This window comes from Ovis aries, chromosome 5 (genome assembly GCF_016772045.2).
Source record: "Ovis aries strain OAR_USU_Benz2616 breed Rambouillet chromosome 5, ARS-UI_Ramb_v3.0, whole genome shotgun sequence".
NCBI lineage: Eukaryota > Metazoa > Chordata > Mammalia > Artiodactyla > Bovidae > Ovis > Ovis aries.
The window spans coordinates 5,075,804-5,094,717 of NC_056058.1; the positions used below are offsets into that span (position 1 = coordinate 5,075,804).

Below are 18,914 nucleotides of genomic sequence, written 5' to 3' on the forward strand. Positions count from 1 at the left end.
CATCTGAGCCACCAGGGAAGCACAGAGATGAAAAGGTGCTCTAAAATTTATCCCATATCCTTCAATAAAAAATAAATTAATAAAAAAAAATTTATCCCAAAGCTCTACTTTCTGGGGTTTGTATCCTACTAAGGGCACTGCCCTGGCCTCCTGCCTTCTCCACTCATGACAGCCTCAAGTGTGTTAAAAAACCTCAATCAGACCTGGCTCTGTGAGCTGGCTCCTGATGACTGCCAAACCATCCCCCTCCCTCCCCACTGCATCCAGTCAAGCCCTCTGAGCCTTAAATAGCTCTGTTCACTCTTACCTCTGGGTCTTTGCCCCTATGGTGTTCTTGCTTCACATCCCTGCTTGATCCATCTTGTCCTTTACACAGAACCCGCCCCCTCCCATCCCTCAAGCTCCCTGCCCCTCATCCCCTCCCTTCAGCTTCAGCCTGTGCCTGTCCCATCATCTTGGTTTTCTTGGTTATCCATAATGATTAATTGCCTCCCTGCCAGACCAGACAGTGAGGTGACCCAGTCTGTCTGGTTTTCACAGATTCTAGGTCTGGGCTTGGGGCATGGAGCACAAAAAGGGACCACCATACCTTCCAGGGTCTCACTGGAAAAATACTGTAAAGGAGAACTTCACTTTTGTTTGGGGGCAACTTCCCTGCCTCCTTCCTGGGCAGATCCAGCCCAGTTCTCTTCCTTAGGTGTGAAATCAGTTCCTTAGGTGCCCAACGCATGCACACATGCCACAAATGGGTAAACTGAGGCCAGAAGAAGCCACAGTGTTGCCAGGGCCCCACGGAGACTGAGTCCCGGAGCCTGCTGAGACCCCCTTGGGGTGACCTGGGCCCTTCTCTCTGCTGTCACTCCTTCCCTGAGGTCCAGGGTCTTCAGCAGCTTGAGCAGGACTGCTGCTGCAGAGGCTTCCGGAACTTTCTGCCCCTCCCCGTCCCCGGCCCTCACATGGCCATGACTTTCGGTAAGTGACAGCAGCTCAGGAAGCCGAGGGGCCCACACAGGAAAGAGCAAGTGGGACTTTCCTCCGGCTGCTGCCCGGCTCTGCCCTCCTGTCGCTGGCCCAGGGCCCTCACCTCCAGGTAAGAGCTGGTGGAGCCACTTGGCTCGTCGGGTCGGAGGCGGGGGTGGGGGAACACTGTGTGGACGGCCGCCGCTGGGGACAGGAAGGCCGCCGCTGGTGACAAAGGCAAGTTTGCCTTCTAGATCTCAGAGAAAAACCTTCTGACATAAGCTGGGACAGCTGGCGGCGCGGCCTCTGGCAAAGCGCTTCCCCTCTGAGCCTTAACTTTGTCCCGCACACGAGGCTGCGAATTCCCAGCTGCCTGACCTGAAGGAATCCTTGAGTATGCGCCCGGGGCTCCACTCTCTGGGGACACACTTCACGTCTCCCACACTCCCAGGTCCCAGGCCCGAGCACTGGGTGACCAATCAACCCTCCCTTCTGGGCATGTGGAACTTTTGATGCTAAAACCGGGACGTTTCTCTGGGCGCCAAACAGACTTTCTATTTTTACTTTCGATATTTTAAAAATCATGGTTGTTTTTTTTTAAGATTTATTTTAGACAAAAGACACTGCTTTGTGGTAACATTTACATAAACATGCAAAGATCAGGGCAACTGTTTGAAATAAGGTTTGGGGCATCTCTGTGAGAAGTGGCACAGCCGGGTGGGGTGGGGAAAGTTCCAATTCCCGGTCTGGGAGCTGGTAACACTGGAGTGTCCCTAGGGGAAAGTTCTCTCTCCCCTACGTCCTACCTCCCTGACGGTAAGCCTCAAACCACTGTCCTAAGGGACCTTCCCGTTTGGTTTGGCTGACATTTGTCAAATGCTTGCTGAGCATGTCACCAAGTGTTTGTATCATTTAGTGGGGATTAAATGTGTTGATGGGCTTTTCTGGTGTTGATGGGCTTTGAAGGTAAAGAATTCAGAAGGTAAAGAATCTGCCTGCAGTGCAGGAGACCTGGGTTCAATCCCTGAGTTCGGAAGATTCCCTTGGAGAAGGGAATGGCTACCCACTCCAGTATTTTTGCTGGAGAATTCCATGGACTGAGGAGCCTGGTGGGTTACAGTCCATGGGGTCGTGAGAGTCAGACCCAACTGAACGGCCAACACTCTCACTTTTGAACGTGTTGACAGGTCGGACTGGACTCCGTAAACTACCTCACTGAAGCAGGTGGGAGTCAGTGCATTTCACAGCTGAGAAAACTGTGTCCCAGCTGTGGGAACCCTGCTGGAGTCACAAAGCCAGGATACGGTGGGGCTGGGATTTGAACCCACAGCCTGAAGTTTTCACTGATCCTCGGTCCCAGGCTTATATTCTGAGTGTGTTAAAATCTCATTTACACTCTCCGCCCCCCGCCCCCACTATTATTTTGGAACGTAGTTTTTGTTGTTCTTTTACACTTTTTGGCCACATCCAGCAGCACGTGGAATCTTAGTTTTCCCACCAGGGATCAAACCCACATCCCCTGCATCGGAAGCGCAGTCTTCACCACTGGACTGCCAGGGAAGTCCCTGGAACATAGTTTTTATCCAATATTCTCTTTGTATCGTCTTCATTTGGGTCAATTGAAGTAAATCTTCTTCATCTTCCTCCTTTTCCTCTGGCATGTGAAACCCAATTCCCTCCTCTACCTAACCCAGAGTCCTGAGCTCTAGGTCCCCCAGGGCGAGAGAGATCTGTAAGGTGGCTGGTGTAGAAATAATGTGGCTGGTTTCCTCCCCTAACCCAGGGAGGACTTCCTACTCTGGGGAACTAATGGAACAGAGATGCAGGGATCAGGGGAGACAGAGGCAGAGATCTCTGTTGATTGAATCTGACGATGACTGAGTCTGATGTCTGGGTCAGCCCCCGAGGCATGCATTAAACCAGCTGCTAAAGCTTCTTTTCCCAGCCTCAGAAGTGCTAGAATCCTCCAGCTTCACAAGGAGGGGTGGCCACTTCTATCTCCTCAAACACCCATGTGCACAGGCCAATGGGCTTCATAGGTGGCGCTGGCCAGTGCAGGAGCCTCAGTAGTCCTGAGTTGGATCCACAGGCCAGGAATATCCCCTGGAGGAGGGAATGGCAACCCACTCCAGTATTCTTGCCTGAAGAATCCGATGGACAGAAGAGCCTGGAGGGCTACAGTTCATGGGGTTGCAAAGAGTCAGAAACAACTGAGTATGTGCCCTTGCACAGGCAGATAACTATCTGCTTGCTGGTTAGCAAATCCCTATATCTGTGATTGATTGATCATGCCTGTCTGGAGAAGGGGTTGGAGAGTGGGTATATGTGGAGGCTGGAGGTTGGTTAGAGATGTTTGCCCTGGGCACCAAGAGTCTGAAGTGTGAGTTCACACAAATTTGTTGTGAATGTCTTCCAGCTTCCCAGCACAGCCCTCACCAGGGGTGGTATGGCTCCTCACCCACCTTGCACACTCAGCTCCCTCTCTCTGCCTTTGCCCATATCTGTCCTCTTTCTGTTGCTCTCTCCTCCTTATTTCTCTGGTTTCATCCCTACCTCACTCAGTCATATTTCTTTCACCTCCCCACTCCTACCTCAGAAGATCTGCAACCTTGTCCTATGATCACAGCTGAGGGGCTACCTTTTTCTGTATTCAGGCAGGCTGCATTCATGGCACCTCCAAGTGAGGAGACACCCCTGATTTCTCAGCGGTCCTGCAGCCTCTCCTCTTCAGAGGCTGGTGCGCTGCACGTGCTGCTGCCCCCTCGGGGCCCTGGACCCCCACAGTGCCTGTCCTTCTCTTTTGGGGACCACTCAGCTGAAGACCTGTGTGTTTACGCTGCTAAGGCCAGTGGTAAGTGCGTCCCTAGAAGGCTTGGTCAGAAGGAGGGTTAGGGTTGTGTGGAACACAGATTGGGAGCTGGAATAGCTGTCAAGCAGAGTCAGCACTGGATCTGGGGCTTTGAGGGATGAGTAGGAGTTTGGTAAGGGAGGAGGGTGCACAGGGAATGGCATGTCCATAGACTCAGAGGCATGATAGACTGTTAGAAGAAACAGATGGTCATCCCTCGAGGTAAGCTGTTAAGTGGAAAGAGATGCTCTGGAGAGAGGCAGGGAGCCCTGAGAAGCAGGCTGAGTCCATGACTTTTCTCCTCAGGGCACTGAGGAGCCCTGGAATGGGTGCAAGCAGGGGTGGGACATGATGTCAGAGCTGAAGGTGAGAAAGAGCCTGTGGGGCTGCATGAGGATAACATGGCAGCCCCGCAGAGGGCAGATGGGGAGATTTGAGAGGGAACTGATGCGACCGCCCCCTCAGGCATCCTGCCCGTGTACCACTCCCTCTTTGCTCTGGCTTTGGAAGACCTGTCTTGCTGGTTCCCCCCGAGCCACATCTTCTCCGTGGAGGACACGGGTACCCAGGTTCTCGTCTACAGGCTCCGGTAGGAAGTGTCTCCCCCCCAACCTCACCCCCAAATGTGGGTTAAATAATACCGGGAGGGCATGCCTTTTGCTGAGGGCTTGGGAAATGGGAGTTTAAAACCACAGTAACCCTTGGATTATCATTTCCCTGCACCTCCTGGTGGGTGCCCCGAGGGAGGGCATGAGCACTGCTCATTTCACAGATGAGAAAACTAATGTCAGAGAGGGTGGTTCACTTGTCCAACATCACACAGCGAGTCAAGGGTATAACCTGGGCTCTGTGAGGTCTTGGCACAGTCCCCCCCTCATCATATCCCCTACTCCAGGGTTCTCCCCTCCCCCACAGCTTTTACTTCCCCAACTGGTTTGGACTAGAGAGGTGCCACCGGTTTGGGCTACGAAAGGACTTGGCCAGCGCCATCTTGGATCTGCCAGTCCTGGAGCACCTCTTTGCTCAGGTAGGTGTCTGCACGGGGATCAGCTCGGGGGTGGGGGTACCCAGGGCAATGTCAGGGCTCATGTTTGGGCAGCCTTGGCTGACTCTCCTATGAGGAGGGCTGAGCGGAGGTGGGAATGAATTGGGCGTTATGAAGAAGGAGGGGCTAGTAGGGTGGGCGGGGCTCAGAGTGGCAGCCCCAGGGTGAAGGTCGGCCAGGGGTGGGGGTGTATTGACGATATCAGGGCTCATGGTTGGGCTGTGACTGGCTCCTAGCACCGCCATGACCTGGTGAGCGGCCGCCTCCGGGTAGGCCTCAGCCTCAAGGAACAGGGTGAGTGTCTCAGCTTGGCTGTTCTGGACCTGGCCCGGATGGCCCTCGAGGAGGCTCAGCGGCCCGAGGAGTTGCTGAAGACGGTCAGGTGAGGGCTTCCAGGCTGTGGCGCCCAGCCTCTACCTGGGAGCGAGCCAACATGACTCCACCAGGGGATCACGAGCCCGGCTCCCCACCTACAAGCCTACAATGTGTTCATGGGACCCAAGCCCTCCCCTTGAACCCAGCCGCCCTGAGACTCCATAGCCAGACCTCAGGCAGCTAAAAGGACTATGTCTCTGTCTCATGGACCGCAACGGCCCTTCCCATGGAGGCCCTCCCTACCCCCATGCCGGTCTCCGAGTGTGTTTCTGTGTGTGCTGTGTGGCCCCCTACTGAGGCCACACTCCAACCCCTCACCTAGAGGCTCGGTTGATGTGCAGCCTCGGTCCTCCCTGGCGGAGACCCCGCCCCATACTGAGGGCCCCACTCCGCGCACTTGCAGCTACAAGGTCTGCCTGCCCCCTGGCCTACGCGACCTGATCCAGGGTTTGAGCTTCGTGACTCGGAGGCGCATCCGAAGGACAGTGCGCCGGGCCTTGCGCCGCGTGGCGGCCTGCCAGGCTGACAGGCACTCGCTCATGGTCAAGTACATCATGGACCTCGAGCGGCTGGATCCAGACAGGGCCGCCGAGACTTTCCGCGTGGGTCTCCCCGGCGCTGCTGGTGGTCAGGATACGCCGGGGCTGCTCCGTGTGGCTGGTGGCAGTGGCATCGCCTGGAGCCCAGGAGAACACGAGGTGTGTGGCGGGGGGCGCTGAGCGGGGCCAGGGGCGGGGCCAAGGGGAGGGGCAGGGTCGTGGGCGGGGACTGGGGCGGGGCCGAAGGAGAGGCGGGGCAGTGAGGGGGCTTGGGACGGAGGGGCTCGCTCCCGGCTGAGTGAGGTGTGGGTGGGGCTGAGCGAGGAAGCGGAGATGAAAAGGGTGGGACGTAGAGGGAGGGGCTAGTAGGGTGTGCGGGGCTCAGAATGGGGCTAACAGCAGGTGGAGCGAAGAGGCAGGACTCGGGGTGGGTGAGGCTCCCGACTGGACTAAGAGACGCCAGGAGATAAAGTGGAGTTAAGTGAGGGAGGGGCTCGGGGCGGGGTGGGGGACCGGCCGAGAGAAGGACTCCGGGGTTGGCAGAGGTGAGGGGGCGGATATTTGGGATGAGCAGGGGAGAGAGTTGAGAGGGGCGGTGTGGACAGAAGGAGGCGGGGCTTGACGGGAGAGGGATGGGACTCGGTGAGGCTGGGAGGAGCGGGTGTCGTGAGTGGGGACTGGTGGGGTCCCGGCTTCCAAAACAGGACTGGGGGCGCGGAGGGAGCGGGATCCCCAGCTTCAGCCCTCCGCCTTCACAGGTCCTCCAGCCCTTCTGCGACTTTCCAGAAATCGTGGATATCAGCATCAAGCAGGCGCCGTGCATTGGCCCGGCTGCGGAGCATCGCCTGGTTACCATCACCAGGACAGACAATCAGATCCTGGTGGGTGCTGGAACCCCCTCCCCTCCTACCTTCCCTATCCCTGACGGCGGGGACGCGGGATTGTCACCCTCGGACCGCGGCGGGCCCTGACACCGGTCCTCACAGGAGGCCGAGTTCCCGGGGCTTCCCGCAGCGTTGTCCTTCGTGGCGCTCGTGGATGGCTACTTCCGGCTGACCACGGACTCGCGGCACTACTTCTGCAAGGAGGTGGCGCCGCCGCGGCTGCTGGAGGAGGTGGCTGAGCAGTGCCATGGCCCCATCACGTAAGGACTCACTGGGGACCAAATCTCTGGCACGCCCTTTCTCTGTGCCTCGGTGTCCTTGCTTCTCAGGAGCCCTTCAACAGCACCAGATGCATAGCTGGCGCTCAGTGAATCTGCAGTCTCACTTCTGCAGCCGCTTCCCTCCCTTTGGCTCCTTGAGGTCCCAGAGCCATTTCCTGGGATTCTCGAGGTGCCCAGGTGTGGAGCTTCACCTGCGGTTTCCTCTTTGATCCCCTAGGCAGAAGCCCAGCTTTTGGTTCATTTTACAAATGGGAGGGAGTGAGGGAATGTTACCTGGTGAGGTTCCCAGGGCTTCAGAGAGACCAAGATTAGAGCTCCAGTTCAGTTTGCATTCTCTGCCTCCATCTGCTTCTCACCATCTTTGACTCTCAGTTCTCTTCCACCTTTCCCCACAGCCTGGATTTTGCCATCAACAAACTCAAGACTGAGGGCTCACGTCCCGGCTCCTATGTCCTCCGCCGCAGTCCCCAGGATTTCGACAGCTACCTCCTAACTGTTTGTGTCCTGGTCAGTCTACCTCCAGGGGCCAGGAGGGCAAGGAGGGCTTCCTGGAGGAGATGGTATTTGAGCTGAGCACTGAAATATGAATCAGCATGGCTTCCTGAAGAAGGGGAGGAAAAAGGCATTCCCAGTGGAGGGAATAGAATATGCAGAGACTTGGAGATTTGAGGGGGAGAGTGCCTCCCACTTCCACTCAGAGACCACTCACTCCTCTTTGCAGACCCCGCTGGGCCCGGATTATAAGGGCTGCCTCATCCGGTGCGACCCCACAGGAACCTTTTCCCTGGCTGGCCTTGGCCGTTCCCACAGCAGTCTTCGAGAGCTCCTGGCAGCCTGTTGGAATGGTGGGTTGCATGTGGATGGGGTTGAGCTATACCTCACCTTCTGCTGCAACCCCAGACCTAAAGGTGAGCCTGCCTTCTCCCCCAAGCTGAATAGGCAATCTGGGACCCTGCCTTTCTGTGTCTGTTCCAGCTCTTCAGTGGCAAGTGACAAAGTCTGCTGGTCAAAGTAGTCTAGGAGGGAAAAAAGGTGATCTAGGGCTTGTGGGATAGAGGCTGCTTCCAGGGATGGCTGAATCCAGGCATAGCTGGATCTGAGTGAGGTCACTAGCACTTAGCCTCTGTTCATCGCTTGCCTCTTGCTCTGGGTGAATTTTGCTCTCAGACAGACCCCTGGGATGGGACAGCTTTGAGGTGTGAGCTCTCCAGATTTTTCCAGAATCCCTAGTAGGACTTGAGACCAAACTGACCACAGCATCACCTGCTCATTTGTACCACCTGCGGGGTTCCTGCCATCTCATTCTCTCTCCCTCCCCTCACTGGGACTTCCTGGAGTTTCCTTTCAAATAAGCCATGTGCCCTGGAACCCTCATCTTAGTCCTGGCTTCTGCAGAAGACCCCACGCTGAGACAGTTTAGTGTTTGCCACTCAGCTGTGTCCGGCTCTTTGTGACTCCACGGACTGTAGCCCACCAGGCTCCTCTGTCCATTTTCCAGGCAAGAATACCAGAATGCGTTGCCATTCCCTTCTCCAGAGGATCTTTCTGACCCAGGGATCAAACCAAGATCTCCCTCACTGCAGGCAGATTCTTTGTCATCTGAGCCACCAAGGACAACCCCACACTGAGACAGGGAGTGAGCAATCCTTTGAGGACCTTTCACCTTTGACCTCTAGTTTTCTTTCTCCTTCCACTCCCCATAGAAAAGTCCAATCTGATTGTGGTCCGGAGAGGCTGCAACCCACCCACATCATCCCCTGTTCAGCCCCAATTCCAGTGCCAGCTGAGTCAGATGACGTTTCATAAGATCCCTGCTGACAGCCTGCAGTGGGTAAGGGGCCCCAGGAAATGGGGGAAACATACTTCAGGTGGGATCCAGAGACCAGGTCTGCATCCATCTCTGCTGTGTGGCCTCAGTCATGTGATACAACCTCTTTGTGCCTCTGTTTCATCATCTGTAAAATCGATCCATTACCTGTGCCTTGCTTGGGCCAGAGCTAAGGGACAGGATCCCATGGGAGCCCTGTTACTGGCCTTTCATGTTGCCTCCTCACTTTCCAGCATGAGAACCTAGGTCACGGGTCCTTCACCAAGATTTATCGGGGCTGTCACCATGAGATTGTGGATGGGGAGGCCCGAGAGACAGAGGTGCTGCTCAAAGTGATGGACGCCAAGCACAAGAATTGCATGGAGGTGAGCAAGGTGGGACCAGACCTTCTGGGTTAGGGCCTAGCTGGAGAGGGGGTTGTGGATTCAGAGAAATTTAAAAACACACAGGGTCGGACTTCCCTGCTGGTCCAGTGGCTAAGACTCCATGCTCCCACAGCAGCAGGTGCAGGTTTGATCCCTGGTTGGAGAAGATGCTGCACCCTGCAATGCAGCCAAAAAAAAAAAAAAAAAAAACAACAACCAGAAAAGAAACCCAAAACCAAAACAAAGAGAATACACACAGGGTCTTAAAATAGCAGAAAGGTAGCCACAGCATCTCCATGAAATACAGAAGGGTGGAGAATTTAGATGCGAACAGGCAGAGTATACCAGACAGAGGGAACAGCCAGCGCAAAAGTCCTGAGGCAGGGCCAAGTCTAATAGCAAGAACAGCGGGTCAGAGAGGATGAGCAAAGGAGAAGAGAGGAATGATGTGGATGGAGGCATCTTCAGGGGCTGGGCAACACAGAGGAAGGTTTGAGCCAAAAGGTGAGTGACTCAAGGTAGACTACAGCAGGGACTTCCTGCCTCCATTAAAAAAAATCACAATACAGAGTGCTGTGTGCATTAATGGTGGACTCCAAGGCCAAGGGAAGCTGGCGGCCAGGTCTCCTGAGGCAAGTTTGTGAGCAGCAAGTTTGGGGTTCATTGGTCTGACCCAGGAGTGGAAGAAACCCATACATGTTCTCTCCATTCTTTCCTCCCCAGTCATTCCTGGAAGCAGCGAGCTTGATGAGCCAAGTGTCATACCAGCATCTCGTATTGCTCCACGGCGTGTGCATGGCTGGAGACAGTGAGAGACATTCCCCATCTCTGCCCTGCCTCACTGGGCCCACCTACAGCAGCAATAGCAGCATACACTCAGAGCCTGCCCTGGCTGGGGCTCCATTCCACCAGGGTCTATCATCTTGTACTCATGTCCTTCCATCATCACTCTTTGAATAAGCAGCTCCAGGCTCCCCCCAATACTTAAGCCCCCAGAATTATCTCAAGTCAGGCAGACCTGGGTTCTGATCTATTGTGTACCATCTCCGCAGCTTTGCAAGGTCCAGGCTGCCTCTCCAAGCCTTGTTTCCATCAGTTCAGCTCAGCAGCTGTTTATTGGGAGCCCAACATGTGCCAAGAGCTGGGTGCATGGCATAGAACATGACAGGCTGAGCAGGATGATAAGTGATTGTGTGTGGTGGGGCAGCACAGGTCATTGTGGTGATCAGAGGCTGCTAACCCAGCTTGGAGGTCAAGCAGTGATTCTGAGTAGGTAAGGATACATTCTAAGCTGGAAAGGCAAGAATAAATAGACACTAGGGAAGTGAGAGAAGAGGGGCGTTCCAATCAGAAACACAGAACTTGCAAAGGGTAGGGAGTGAGTCATGGAGAGAGCGGACACCTTCCAGGCATTACAGGCAAATGGTTCTGAGATGGGAAATGGGGAAGCAGAGAGGTGAATAGGGTAAGGATGGAGGAATAGGGGAGAGAAAAGTCAGAGCTGAGAGTTCAAGCCGCCCTTGAAGGTGGGGTTGGGGGCAGAGCCTGTTGAATACAATATAGTCCCACCTCCCAACCCTGCCCCTTCCTACTTCCACCAGGTATCATGGTTCAGGAATTTGTACGCCTGGGAGCACTGGACACATATCTACGCAAGTGTGGCCACCTAGTGCCAGCCAGCTGGAAGCTACAGGTGATCAAACAGCTGGCCTATGCCCTCAACTATCTGGTGAGTGCTCCTCTGCCTGCTCCATCCTCCATTCAAGAGTGGATGGGGCTTTGAGAGTGGGCTCTGTCGTATGAATAGGAGTTTGGCAAGGGTGGAGGGCATTTGAGACTGAGGGAACAGCATACATACAAGCTCAGAGGTGTACGAGCAGAAGGAGACAGCTGATCATTCATGGAAGTTGAGGGGACTGGTGAGCCACAAGGCTGGCCCCGGGAGAGGCTTCCCCAGAAGAAAGAACATTACAGTTGGGGTCTTGGAGATTGAGTAGAAGTTCATTAAGAAAAAAAAGGAAGGAGGGCATGTTAGGCTGAGAGAAAAGCCTGGGCAAAGGCTGCAGCTTAGATGTGTTGCTTGTCCAGGAGTGTATCAGGTCTGTCCGCCTGGCAGGAGACCAGAGTGGAGATGTGGGAGAGAGAAGCCCATGGGAAGAGTGACCAAGAGTTGGATTTCAAAGGGCCTTGAGTGCCAGTCTGAGGACCTTTGACTTTATCCTGAAGGGATTAAGGAGCCATGGGATGAAGGAGCAATGTTTAAGAAGAGGAGGGACACAGGAGGTGTATTGCCTAGGTGTATTGTCTAGGAAAGATGTTGAAGTATGGTCTGAGCAGTACCAGGTGGGCTTTGAAGGATGTGTAGGAGTTCGCCAACCAGCATATTCATTCATCCCCACCACCACCCCTGGCATTTCCCTGTGCTTGGTCCACTTAGGAAGACAAAGGTCTCCCTCATGGCAATGTCTCAGCCCGGAAGGTGCTCTTGGCTCGTGAGGGGACTGATGGGAACCTCCCTTTCATCAAGCTGAGTGACCCGGGTGTCAGCCCCACTGTGCTAAGCCTGGAGAGTAAGTGCTGAGGGGTGAAGGAGGGAGGAACCTAGTGGGGCAAGGAAGCGGATCCCTGATCCCATCCTTGCCTCCTGCACCAGTGCTCACTGACAGGATCCCCTGGGTGGCCCCTGAATGTCTCCAGGAGGCCCGAACACTTGGCTTGGAAGCTGACAAGTGGGGCTTTGGAGCCACAGTCTGGGAGGTGTTCAGTGGTATCACAGTGCCCATCAGCACCCTGGAGCCTGCCAAGGTCAGAGCACCAGCACTGGCTTCTAGAGCTCTCATTTGACACAAGGATGGAATGAAGTCCAGCTTGGGGAGGATGGACGGGTCTAGGGGGTACCTCTGAGGGTTCACTGGGGGTCACCAGCCCTTCATCCTGCCTTTAGAAGCTCCAGTTTTACCAGGAACGGCAGCAGTTGCCTGCCCCCAAGTGGACGGAGCTGGCCCTGCTGATCCAACAGTGCATGGCCTATGAGCCAGGCCAGAGGCCCTCTTTCCGCGCTGTCATCCGTGACCTGAACAGTCTCATCACTTCAGGTGCCCACCTGGGCCAGGCAGGGTGGGCAGGGCTGGGATGTCATATTGGACCCAGTAGAAGAGTGAGATTTGTATATGGAGCCTGCCCTGCGTGCCAGGCAAGGTTGGAATGATTGATGACTGTAACAGTCAGTATGAGTTTCGACAGCTATTGTAACAAACAAGCCCCTCAGTTCAAGGCCACACACAATGGATGTTTAGCTCTCATTCTGTGAGGGTGTCCAAGTCGCAAGAAACTCTCCCTTTGTGGTTCTACCCATCCTATGGCCTTAGGCCCCTGCTGGGTCCTCTGCAAGCAGGAGAGAGAGTATCGAGGGTCCCACTCTAGGTTTTCATGGGCCAGGCCTAAAGGAGCTTCCAGTGCATCTCTCTCCCCTGCCACCCCCTGGCAGTGAGGTCTGGGAAAGGCCTTTCTGTCTGTGTGCAGCATGTGCACTGCATAAGAGGGCTGCCTTTGCCAAGAGGCAGCTTTTCCCAGCCCTACAAATACTTCTTGGCTTGCAGTGGCCCTGCCATAATGGACAGAGAGGGTAAGCATTCAGATGGAGGTCACACAGCAAGTTAGCTTAGGAGCGGGGGCCCAGGACACTGCTCACTCACTGCCTGTGCCCCCCAGATTATGAGCTCCTCTCAGACCCCACACCTGGCACCCTGGCGCCCCGTGATGGGCTCTGGAATGGCACCCAGCTCTACGCCTGCCAGGACCCTACCATCTTTGAAGAGAGACACCTCAAGTACATCTCACAGCTGGGCAAGGTGAGGTGGGTGAGGCTGGGGTGGGTGGGGTGGCACTCACGCATGTGAACACCAGCCCCGCTGTCCCCCAGGGCAACTTTGGCAGCGTGGAGCTGTGCCGCTATGACCCGCTGGGCGACAACACAGGGGCCCTGGTGGCCGTGAAGCAGTTGCAGCATAGTGGGCCAGAACAGCAGCGGGACTTCCAGCGGGAGATCCAGATCCTCAAAGCGCTCCACAGCGACTTCATTGTCAAGTACCGGGGTGTCAGCTATGGCCCAGGTGAACCCCTCTTCAAATTACACACCCTCACCCTTCTGCACGACCATTTTAGGTGGTCTGAGAACACCAGCAGGGGCGCTACTGACTGATCTTGTTTATCCAGATCTGCCTTGTTGTTCAGTCACTCAGTCTTGTCCGACTCATCTGTGACCCCCCTCCTAGACTGTAGCCCACCAGGCTCCTCTGTCCGTGGGATTCTCCAGGCAGCAATACCGGAGTGGGTTGCCATTTCCTACTCCAGGGGATCCTCCCCATTCAGGGATCAAACCGATATCTCCTGCAAGTCTCCTGCATTGCAGGCTGATTCTTTACTGCGGAGCCACTGGGGATGCCTAAGACTACCTCGGCATCGTCAGTTTTCCCACCTGAAAAAAACGGGTCGTTATGAGGTTAAAAAGAATTAATGTATATTATAGAAAGTACTCAAATAGATTAGCGATACGTGTCACTGTGGCCGTTCCCATTTTATAGAAAGCAATATTGAGGCCCGGAGGGGACACAAGGTCCCACTCTGATCGGGGAAGAAGAATGGGGAAGGGAAGGAGACGAAGTTAGGCCCTGTGGTGACTCCTCCCTGCCTCCCCCGCCACCCCTAGGCCGCCAGAGCCTGCGGTTGGTCATGGAGTATCTGCCCAGTGGCTGCCTGCGCGACTTCCTGCAGCGGCACCGCGCCCGCCTCGACGCTGGCCGCCTGCTCCTCTACGCCTCACAGATCTGCAAGGTGCGGGGCGGAGGAGAGCGGGGCGACCGTGGACCTGCCGTCCACAGAGCTGGCTTGATGGGCGGGGTCTGCATGGATTCGCCAGGAAGGCTGAGGGTTGAAGTTTGGGGTCCAGGTTAGGTTGGAAATGCGGTTGAGTCAGGGCTAAGGTCAGGGACTTCGCTTGTGGCTCAAACGGTAAAGAATCTGCCTGCAGTGCGGGAAACCTGGGTTCCATCCCTGGATTGGGAAGATCCCCTGGAGGAGGGCATGGCCATCCACTCCAGGATTCTTGCCTGGAGAACCCCATAGACAGAGGAGCCTGGTGGGCTACAGTCCATGGTGTCGCAGAGTCGGACACGACTGAGCGACTAACTCTTCTAGTAGGTCCAAAACAATAAGAAGGTGAGGACTGGAGTGCAAGATGGGTCAGCGGTAGGGTTAGGCTTGGGGTCTGGGTTGGGGCTGCTGCTGGATTCCATGTCAGACTTGGGGCCCCTGCGGAGTCATCCTGGGGGTCCACACCCCACGCCCGCCCATAGGGCATGGAGTACCTGGGCTCCTGCCGCTGCCTGCACCGCGACCTGGCAGCCCGGAACATCCTGGTGGAAAGCGAGACGCACGTCAAGATCGCCGACTTCGGCCTCGCCAAGCTGCTGCCTCTCGACAAAGACTACTACGTGGTCCGCGAGCCAGGCCAGAGCCCCATCTTCTGGTAGGGGCCTCCTCCCAGCCCCACCCTTCCTGCGTGCTACCCAGGCAGCTCCGCCTCTCGCGCTTTTCGGTTCCGCCCTGCCTCCCGCGGGGATGGGGGCCTGCTGTGGCCACGCCCCCATAGCCCTGGCTCCTCCCCATCACGCTCCTTTTCTTCTTCTGGCTCCACCCCTCCCTGGCCCTGCTCCCCATCCCGGCTCGGCCCGCCCCGGCCCGGCCCCGTCCCGGCACCTCACAGCTTTGGAGCACCTCCCATCCCACAGCCAGGGAAACTGAGACCTCAGAACTGGCTGGGACTGACTTTCTCATAGTCACCTACCTGGACCACCTACCCTAGTCCAGGGCTGCGCCCTTTCCTGTCCTCTGCCTTACTGTCGCATCCCAAGACCTCCCTGGCCCCCTCCAGGTATGCCCCAGAGTCCCTCTCGGACAACATCTTCTCGCGCCAGTCGGATGTCTGGAGCTTCGGGGTCGTCCTGTACGAGCTCTTCACCTACAGTGACAAGAACTGTAGCCCCTCAGCCGTGAGTTGGCACCCCTGGTTTCCCCATACCCTCTTCCCCCTCAGGTCAACCCCTGTCCTCTGTGCTGAGGGTCACCTGGTCCCAGCCTTAGATGCTCCGGGAGGACCTCTTTTTACTATGACCGATACCGCCCGCTCCTCCCCTCCAATCACAGGCAGCCCCCTTCCCCATCCATCACAGACAGCTCCTCCTCCCCAGTAGGAGGGCCCCCTTCCCTTCCTGCCTTCACTGTGGCTGACCCGCACGATAACGGGCGGCCCCACCCCTCTCCCTGCCGGATGGCTCCTCCCCCACCTCGGACCCTCCCCCTTGGCTCCAGGAGTTCCTGCGGATGATGGGATGTGAGAGAGATGTTCCAGCCCTCTGCCGCCTCCTGGAGCTGTTGGCCGAGGGCCAGAGGCTGCCCGCACCTCCTGCCTGTCCTAGTGAGGTGAGCTCTGGAGGGCCTGCCTCAGTTTCCCACTTTGTAGATTCACCATGGTGTCTCTTGGGCAAGCCTGCTGATCCCTCTGAATTACTCTCCACCGAAGATATCTCTTGGTTGAGAGCAGGGATCAAGGGAATGAGGCTGTAGGAGATTTCTGGCCTCTGCTTTGCTGCTCTCTCACTGTATGGTAAAGCACAAACACTTTCAGAGCCTCAGTTTACCTGTCTCCAAAATGGGAATAACAATGCCTTATAGGGTGGGGGAGGACCAATTTGCTAACACCTCTCCAGTGCTCATCTCAGAGTCTAGCATACAGTCGGTGCTCAGTAAATGATGATTCTTACAGTTTCTCATTAGAGCTTTTGTAGAAGTGTCTGACATATGGTTGGTCATTCACAGACATTGTGAATGGCTCAGGCCACAGACATTTATTGAGCTCTGTGTGCTGGGCTTTGTGTTGGGTGCTGGGGACCCAGTGGAGGACAGAACAGATAATACCCCTCCTTCTTATAACCACCAGAAGCTAACAAGAACATTCTGGTGGTGATCAATATCTAGAAAGAGTTGAGGGAGGTATAGTCAGGAGCAGCTTCCTAGAGGGGGTGGTGCCTGAGGGAGGAAGAGGATACCATCCAAGGGGAAAGCTGGGAGAGAGCATTTTCAGTGGAGCGCAAAACAGATGCAAAGGCCCTGAGGTGGAAATGAGTTTAGTGTATTTGAAAAATGAGATGGGGGCAGATGTGGCTGCATGGAACACGAGAGGAGGTGATGGAGGGGGTGGTGGAGGGAGAGAGATGGGAGGGGATGAGATTTTTTTCTAAGACCCATAGGGAGCCATGGGAAGCTTTGGAGCAAGAGGGATGGAGTCTAGTTTATACTTTAAAATTGCAAACAAGAGTCATGTCCTTTCTACCACTCCCATGTGACCCTGTTGTCTCTTCTCCACCCCTCAGGTTCATGAGCTCATGAAGCTGTGCTGGGCCCCTAACCCTCAAGACCGGCCATCGTTCAGTGCCCTGGGCCCCCAGCTGGATGCACTGTGGAGTGGAAGCCGGGGATAGTGTCCACAGGCATGAGACTCTCACCTTCCCTGCTTGCCCAGAGGGAGAACACCATTTTCTGTCATTTTTCATATCTCCTGCACACAGACCTCTAGGTTCTGGTCTCCATGGACTTGCTGTGTGACCTTGAGCAGGAACCTGCTCCTCTCTGGTCCTCCTGCTTCACAGAGACCCCTCATAGGGTAACTGACATTGCACTTGGGGGAGCAACCCTGCCTTGCAGGGCAACAGCAGCCTTGGGGCTCTTTGAACTTGGAAAGATTCAAGGCAGATGTCATGATGGGGTCTAATGAGCTCCATCCACTCCCCAGAATCAAGGGACCACATTTAAGACCCTTCCATCTTCCCAACCTCTCAGGGTCTGGCCTGCAGCTTCCTGTTCTTATTTTCAGAGGAGACTTTATGTAGCTTTAAATATGTCATCTCAGGCTGCTCCCTCTTTAGCTGGAGGAAGCCAAGGACAAGAGCAACTGTCCAGGCTGAAAATCCACTCTTTGAGGGGGAGACTGTGGGACTGTTTGGAACTGTGTAAGAGACCAGGAGAGGCTGAGGTCCCCAGCCTCTGAACCTGAGTGTCCCAGGGCTTTTGTACACTGGGGCCCTTTCTGTCTGGACAAGAGGATCATACAATTGATGACAATGGAGCCTAACAGGAGCTTTTCATTAATTGAAGGGAGGAAAGGCATTCTTGGCAGAGGAAACGGCATGGTGAGAGGAAAAGGCTCAGAGTACAGGGGTTAGGAGCACGGGGGTTGGAGCCCACGGTTCTGCCACTTACTTGCTGTGTGATGGTGGGCGAGTTGCTTCCTTTCTCTGGCTTCAGTGCCACCCTCTGTATAATGGGCAATAGTGTTGGCCCTTGGGCTCCACAAAGTCAACTTCTGGAAGTTAGTGGGAAGGCATCTAGTGCAGGCCAGCCCCCGCCACTCCTTCATACCTGCCTGCAAGGTTTTTCTGCCACTTTTCCTCCCTGGAAAACTCTTACTCAACTCTCAAAAGCCCAGCTATCACCTCCTTGCAGCCTTCCCCGGGATTTTCCCACTACTCCCATTCAGCCCTATACTTCCAGCTCTAGGGCTGGGGTACGTCTATATCCAGCTCTGTCTCCTCTGACCTGGAGGCTCCTTAGGGAGCTGGGCTGGGGTGGGCACAAAGAGGACTCTGGGAGTGTTCATTGAATGAATAAAGACGTTCAGTGGAAAGGATGGTTTGTTGCTGGACTTGGGCAATGGGAATTCTTGGGGATGTGTGATCCAGGGAGGAATGTGATCAGAGTTCGGGGATAGGGACCCCTGGGGCCTACAGTGGGAGGCTTAGGACATGCTGGGGGCGCACGGACAGGAGGGTGAGGCCCTCAAGGCCAGAAGCCCTCCCCCAAACCCCAGCTGCTGGCCTTGGCTCTGTCCTGGGGAGCTGATTACAGGCTCTTGGGGGTGGAGGGAACAGGCTGCTCTAGGGGAGATCAGAGGGCAAGGCCCTCTTGGGAGGGCTAGGCTATGGAGATGGGTCCCACATTACTGGGGGCCAAGGCAGCCCTCTGTTTGCTCCTCAGGACTGATGGAAAGATTTGGAGAGGGACGGAGACAGAGAGACATAGAAAGAGACTCAGAGAAGGACACAGAGAGCATGGGAGAGACAGACAGAGATCTCTGTACCTACTGTCATAGGCTGCTTTGGTGAAAAGTGGTAGAGGGCTGCAACACAGGGTTTTCAGCTCAGGGTCTCCCTTGCACTGGATTGAGTATCCTTTATGCCTTAATTTCCCTCCTGGGTAAAACTGACACCCAGTAGAGGCCTCGAGCCCCTGTCCAACCCAAAGAGACCCTGATATGGAGGCAGAACCAACAAACACCCCCAGCCCTGGGGCCCGGCCTCTTGTGACCTTGGGCAAGTATGGGGTCCCCTCTCTGAGCCTCAGTTTCCTTATCTGTACAGTAACAAGGATAACAAGATTCTGAATGTCCTTGGTCTCAGTTGATTGGATGCTCACCGGCACCATCCCAGGGAATTATTATATCTAAGTTTATTTCTCCTCTTTAAAAGAGTTTAAAAAAAATAAAGACTCTTCAGTGGTCCCCCTGGGAAAGATATACCCAGGAAGACAGACCATGGCCATTTTGTGTGGGTCTCAGCCTATCAATGGGTTTCCCAGGTGATGCTAGTGGTAAAGAACCCACCTGCCAATGCAGGAGATATGAGACATGGGTTCCATCCCTGGGTCAGGAAGATCCCTTGGAGAAGGGCATGGCAA

General features: G+C 55.3%; 1 protein-coding gene across 3 annotated transcripts; it reads left to right on the top strand.

The window, feature by feature from the left end:
* The first annotated feature begins 954 nt into the window (after positions 1–954).
* Positions 955–17,865, top strand: JAK3 (Janus kinase 3). Of its 3 annotated transcripts, none has more exons than XM_042249655.2 (24): positions 955–1,090; positions 3,615–3,811; positions 4,274–4,397; positions 4,724–4,835; positions 5,090–5,235; positions 5,551–5,926; positions 6,526–6,648; positions 6,754–6,911; positions 7,328–7,439; positions 7,654–7,840; positions 8,636–8,763; positions 8,994–9,125; positions 9,849–9,933; positions 10,727–10,854; positions 11,563–11,695; positions 11,779–11,930; positions 12,070–12,220; positions 12,837–12,976; positions 13,048–13,237; positions 13,834–13,958; positions 14,480–14,652; positions 15,058–15,175; positions 15,495–15,605; positions 16,556–17,865. In XM_042249655.2, the coding sequence occupies exons 2-24, from the start codon at positions 3,628–3,630 to the stop codon at positions 16,661–16,663; spliced, it is 3,396 nt and encodes a 1,131-aa protein (XP_042105589.1). In that variant the 5' UTR covers positions 955–1,090; positions 3,615–3,627; the 3' UTR covers positions 16,664–17,865. The 3 variants fall into 3 exon arrangements, with proteins under 3 accessions (XP_042105589.1, XP_027825238.1, XP_060272199.1); XM_027969437.3 differs by having other exon boundaries at positions 5,632–5,926; XM_060416216.1 differs by lacking the exons at positions 955–1,090; positions 3,615–3,811 and adding an exon at positions 4,115–4,174 and having other exon boundaries at positions 4,704–4,835.
* Positions 17,866–18,914: the final 1,049 nt, after the last annotated feature.

Excerpts from the sequence above, each read along its gene's own strand:
- JAK3 (XM_042249655.2), top strand. The coding sequence starts at position 3,628 with ATGGCACCTCCAAGTGAGGAGACACCCCTGATTTCTCAGCGGTCCTGC. Across the intron at positions 4,398-4,723 it reads GTTCTCGTCTACAGGCTCCG|CTTTTACTTCCCCAACTGGT; the intron begins GTAGGAAGTGTC and ends CCTCCCCCACAG. Across the intron at positions 13,238-13,833 it reads GGGTGTCAGCTATGGCCCAG|GCCGCCAGAGCCTGCGGTTG; the intron begins GTGAACCCCTCT and ends CGCCACCCCTAG.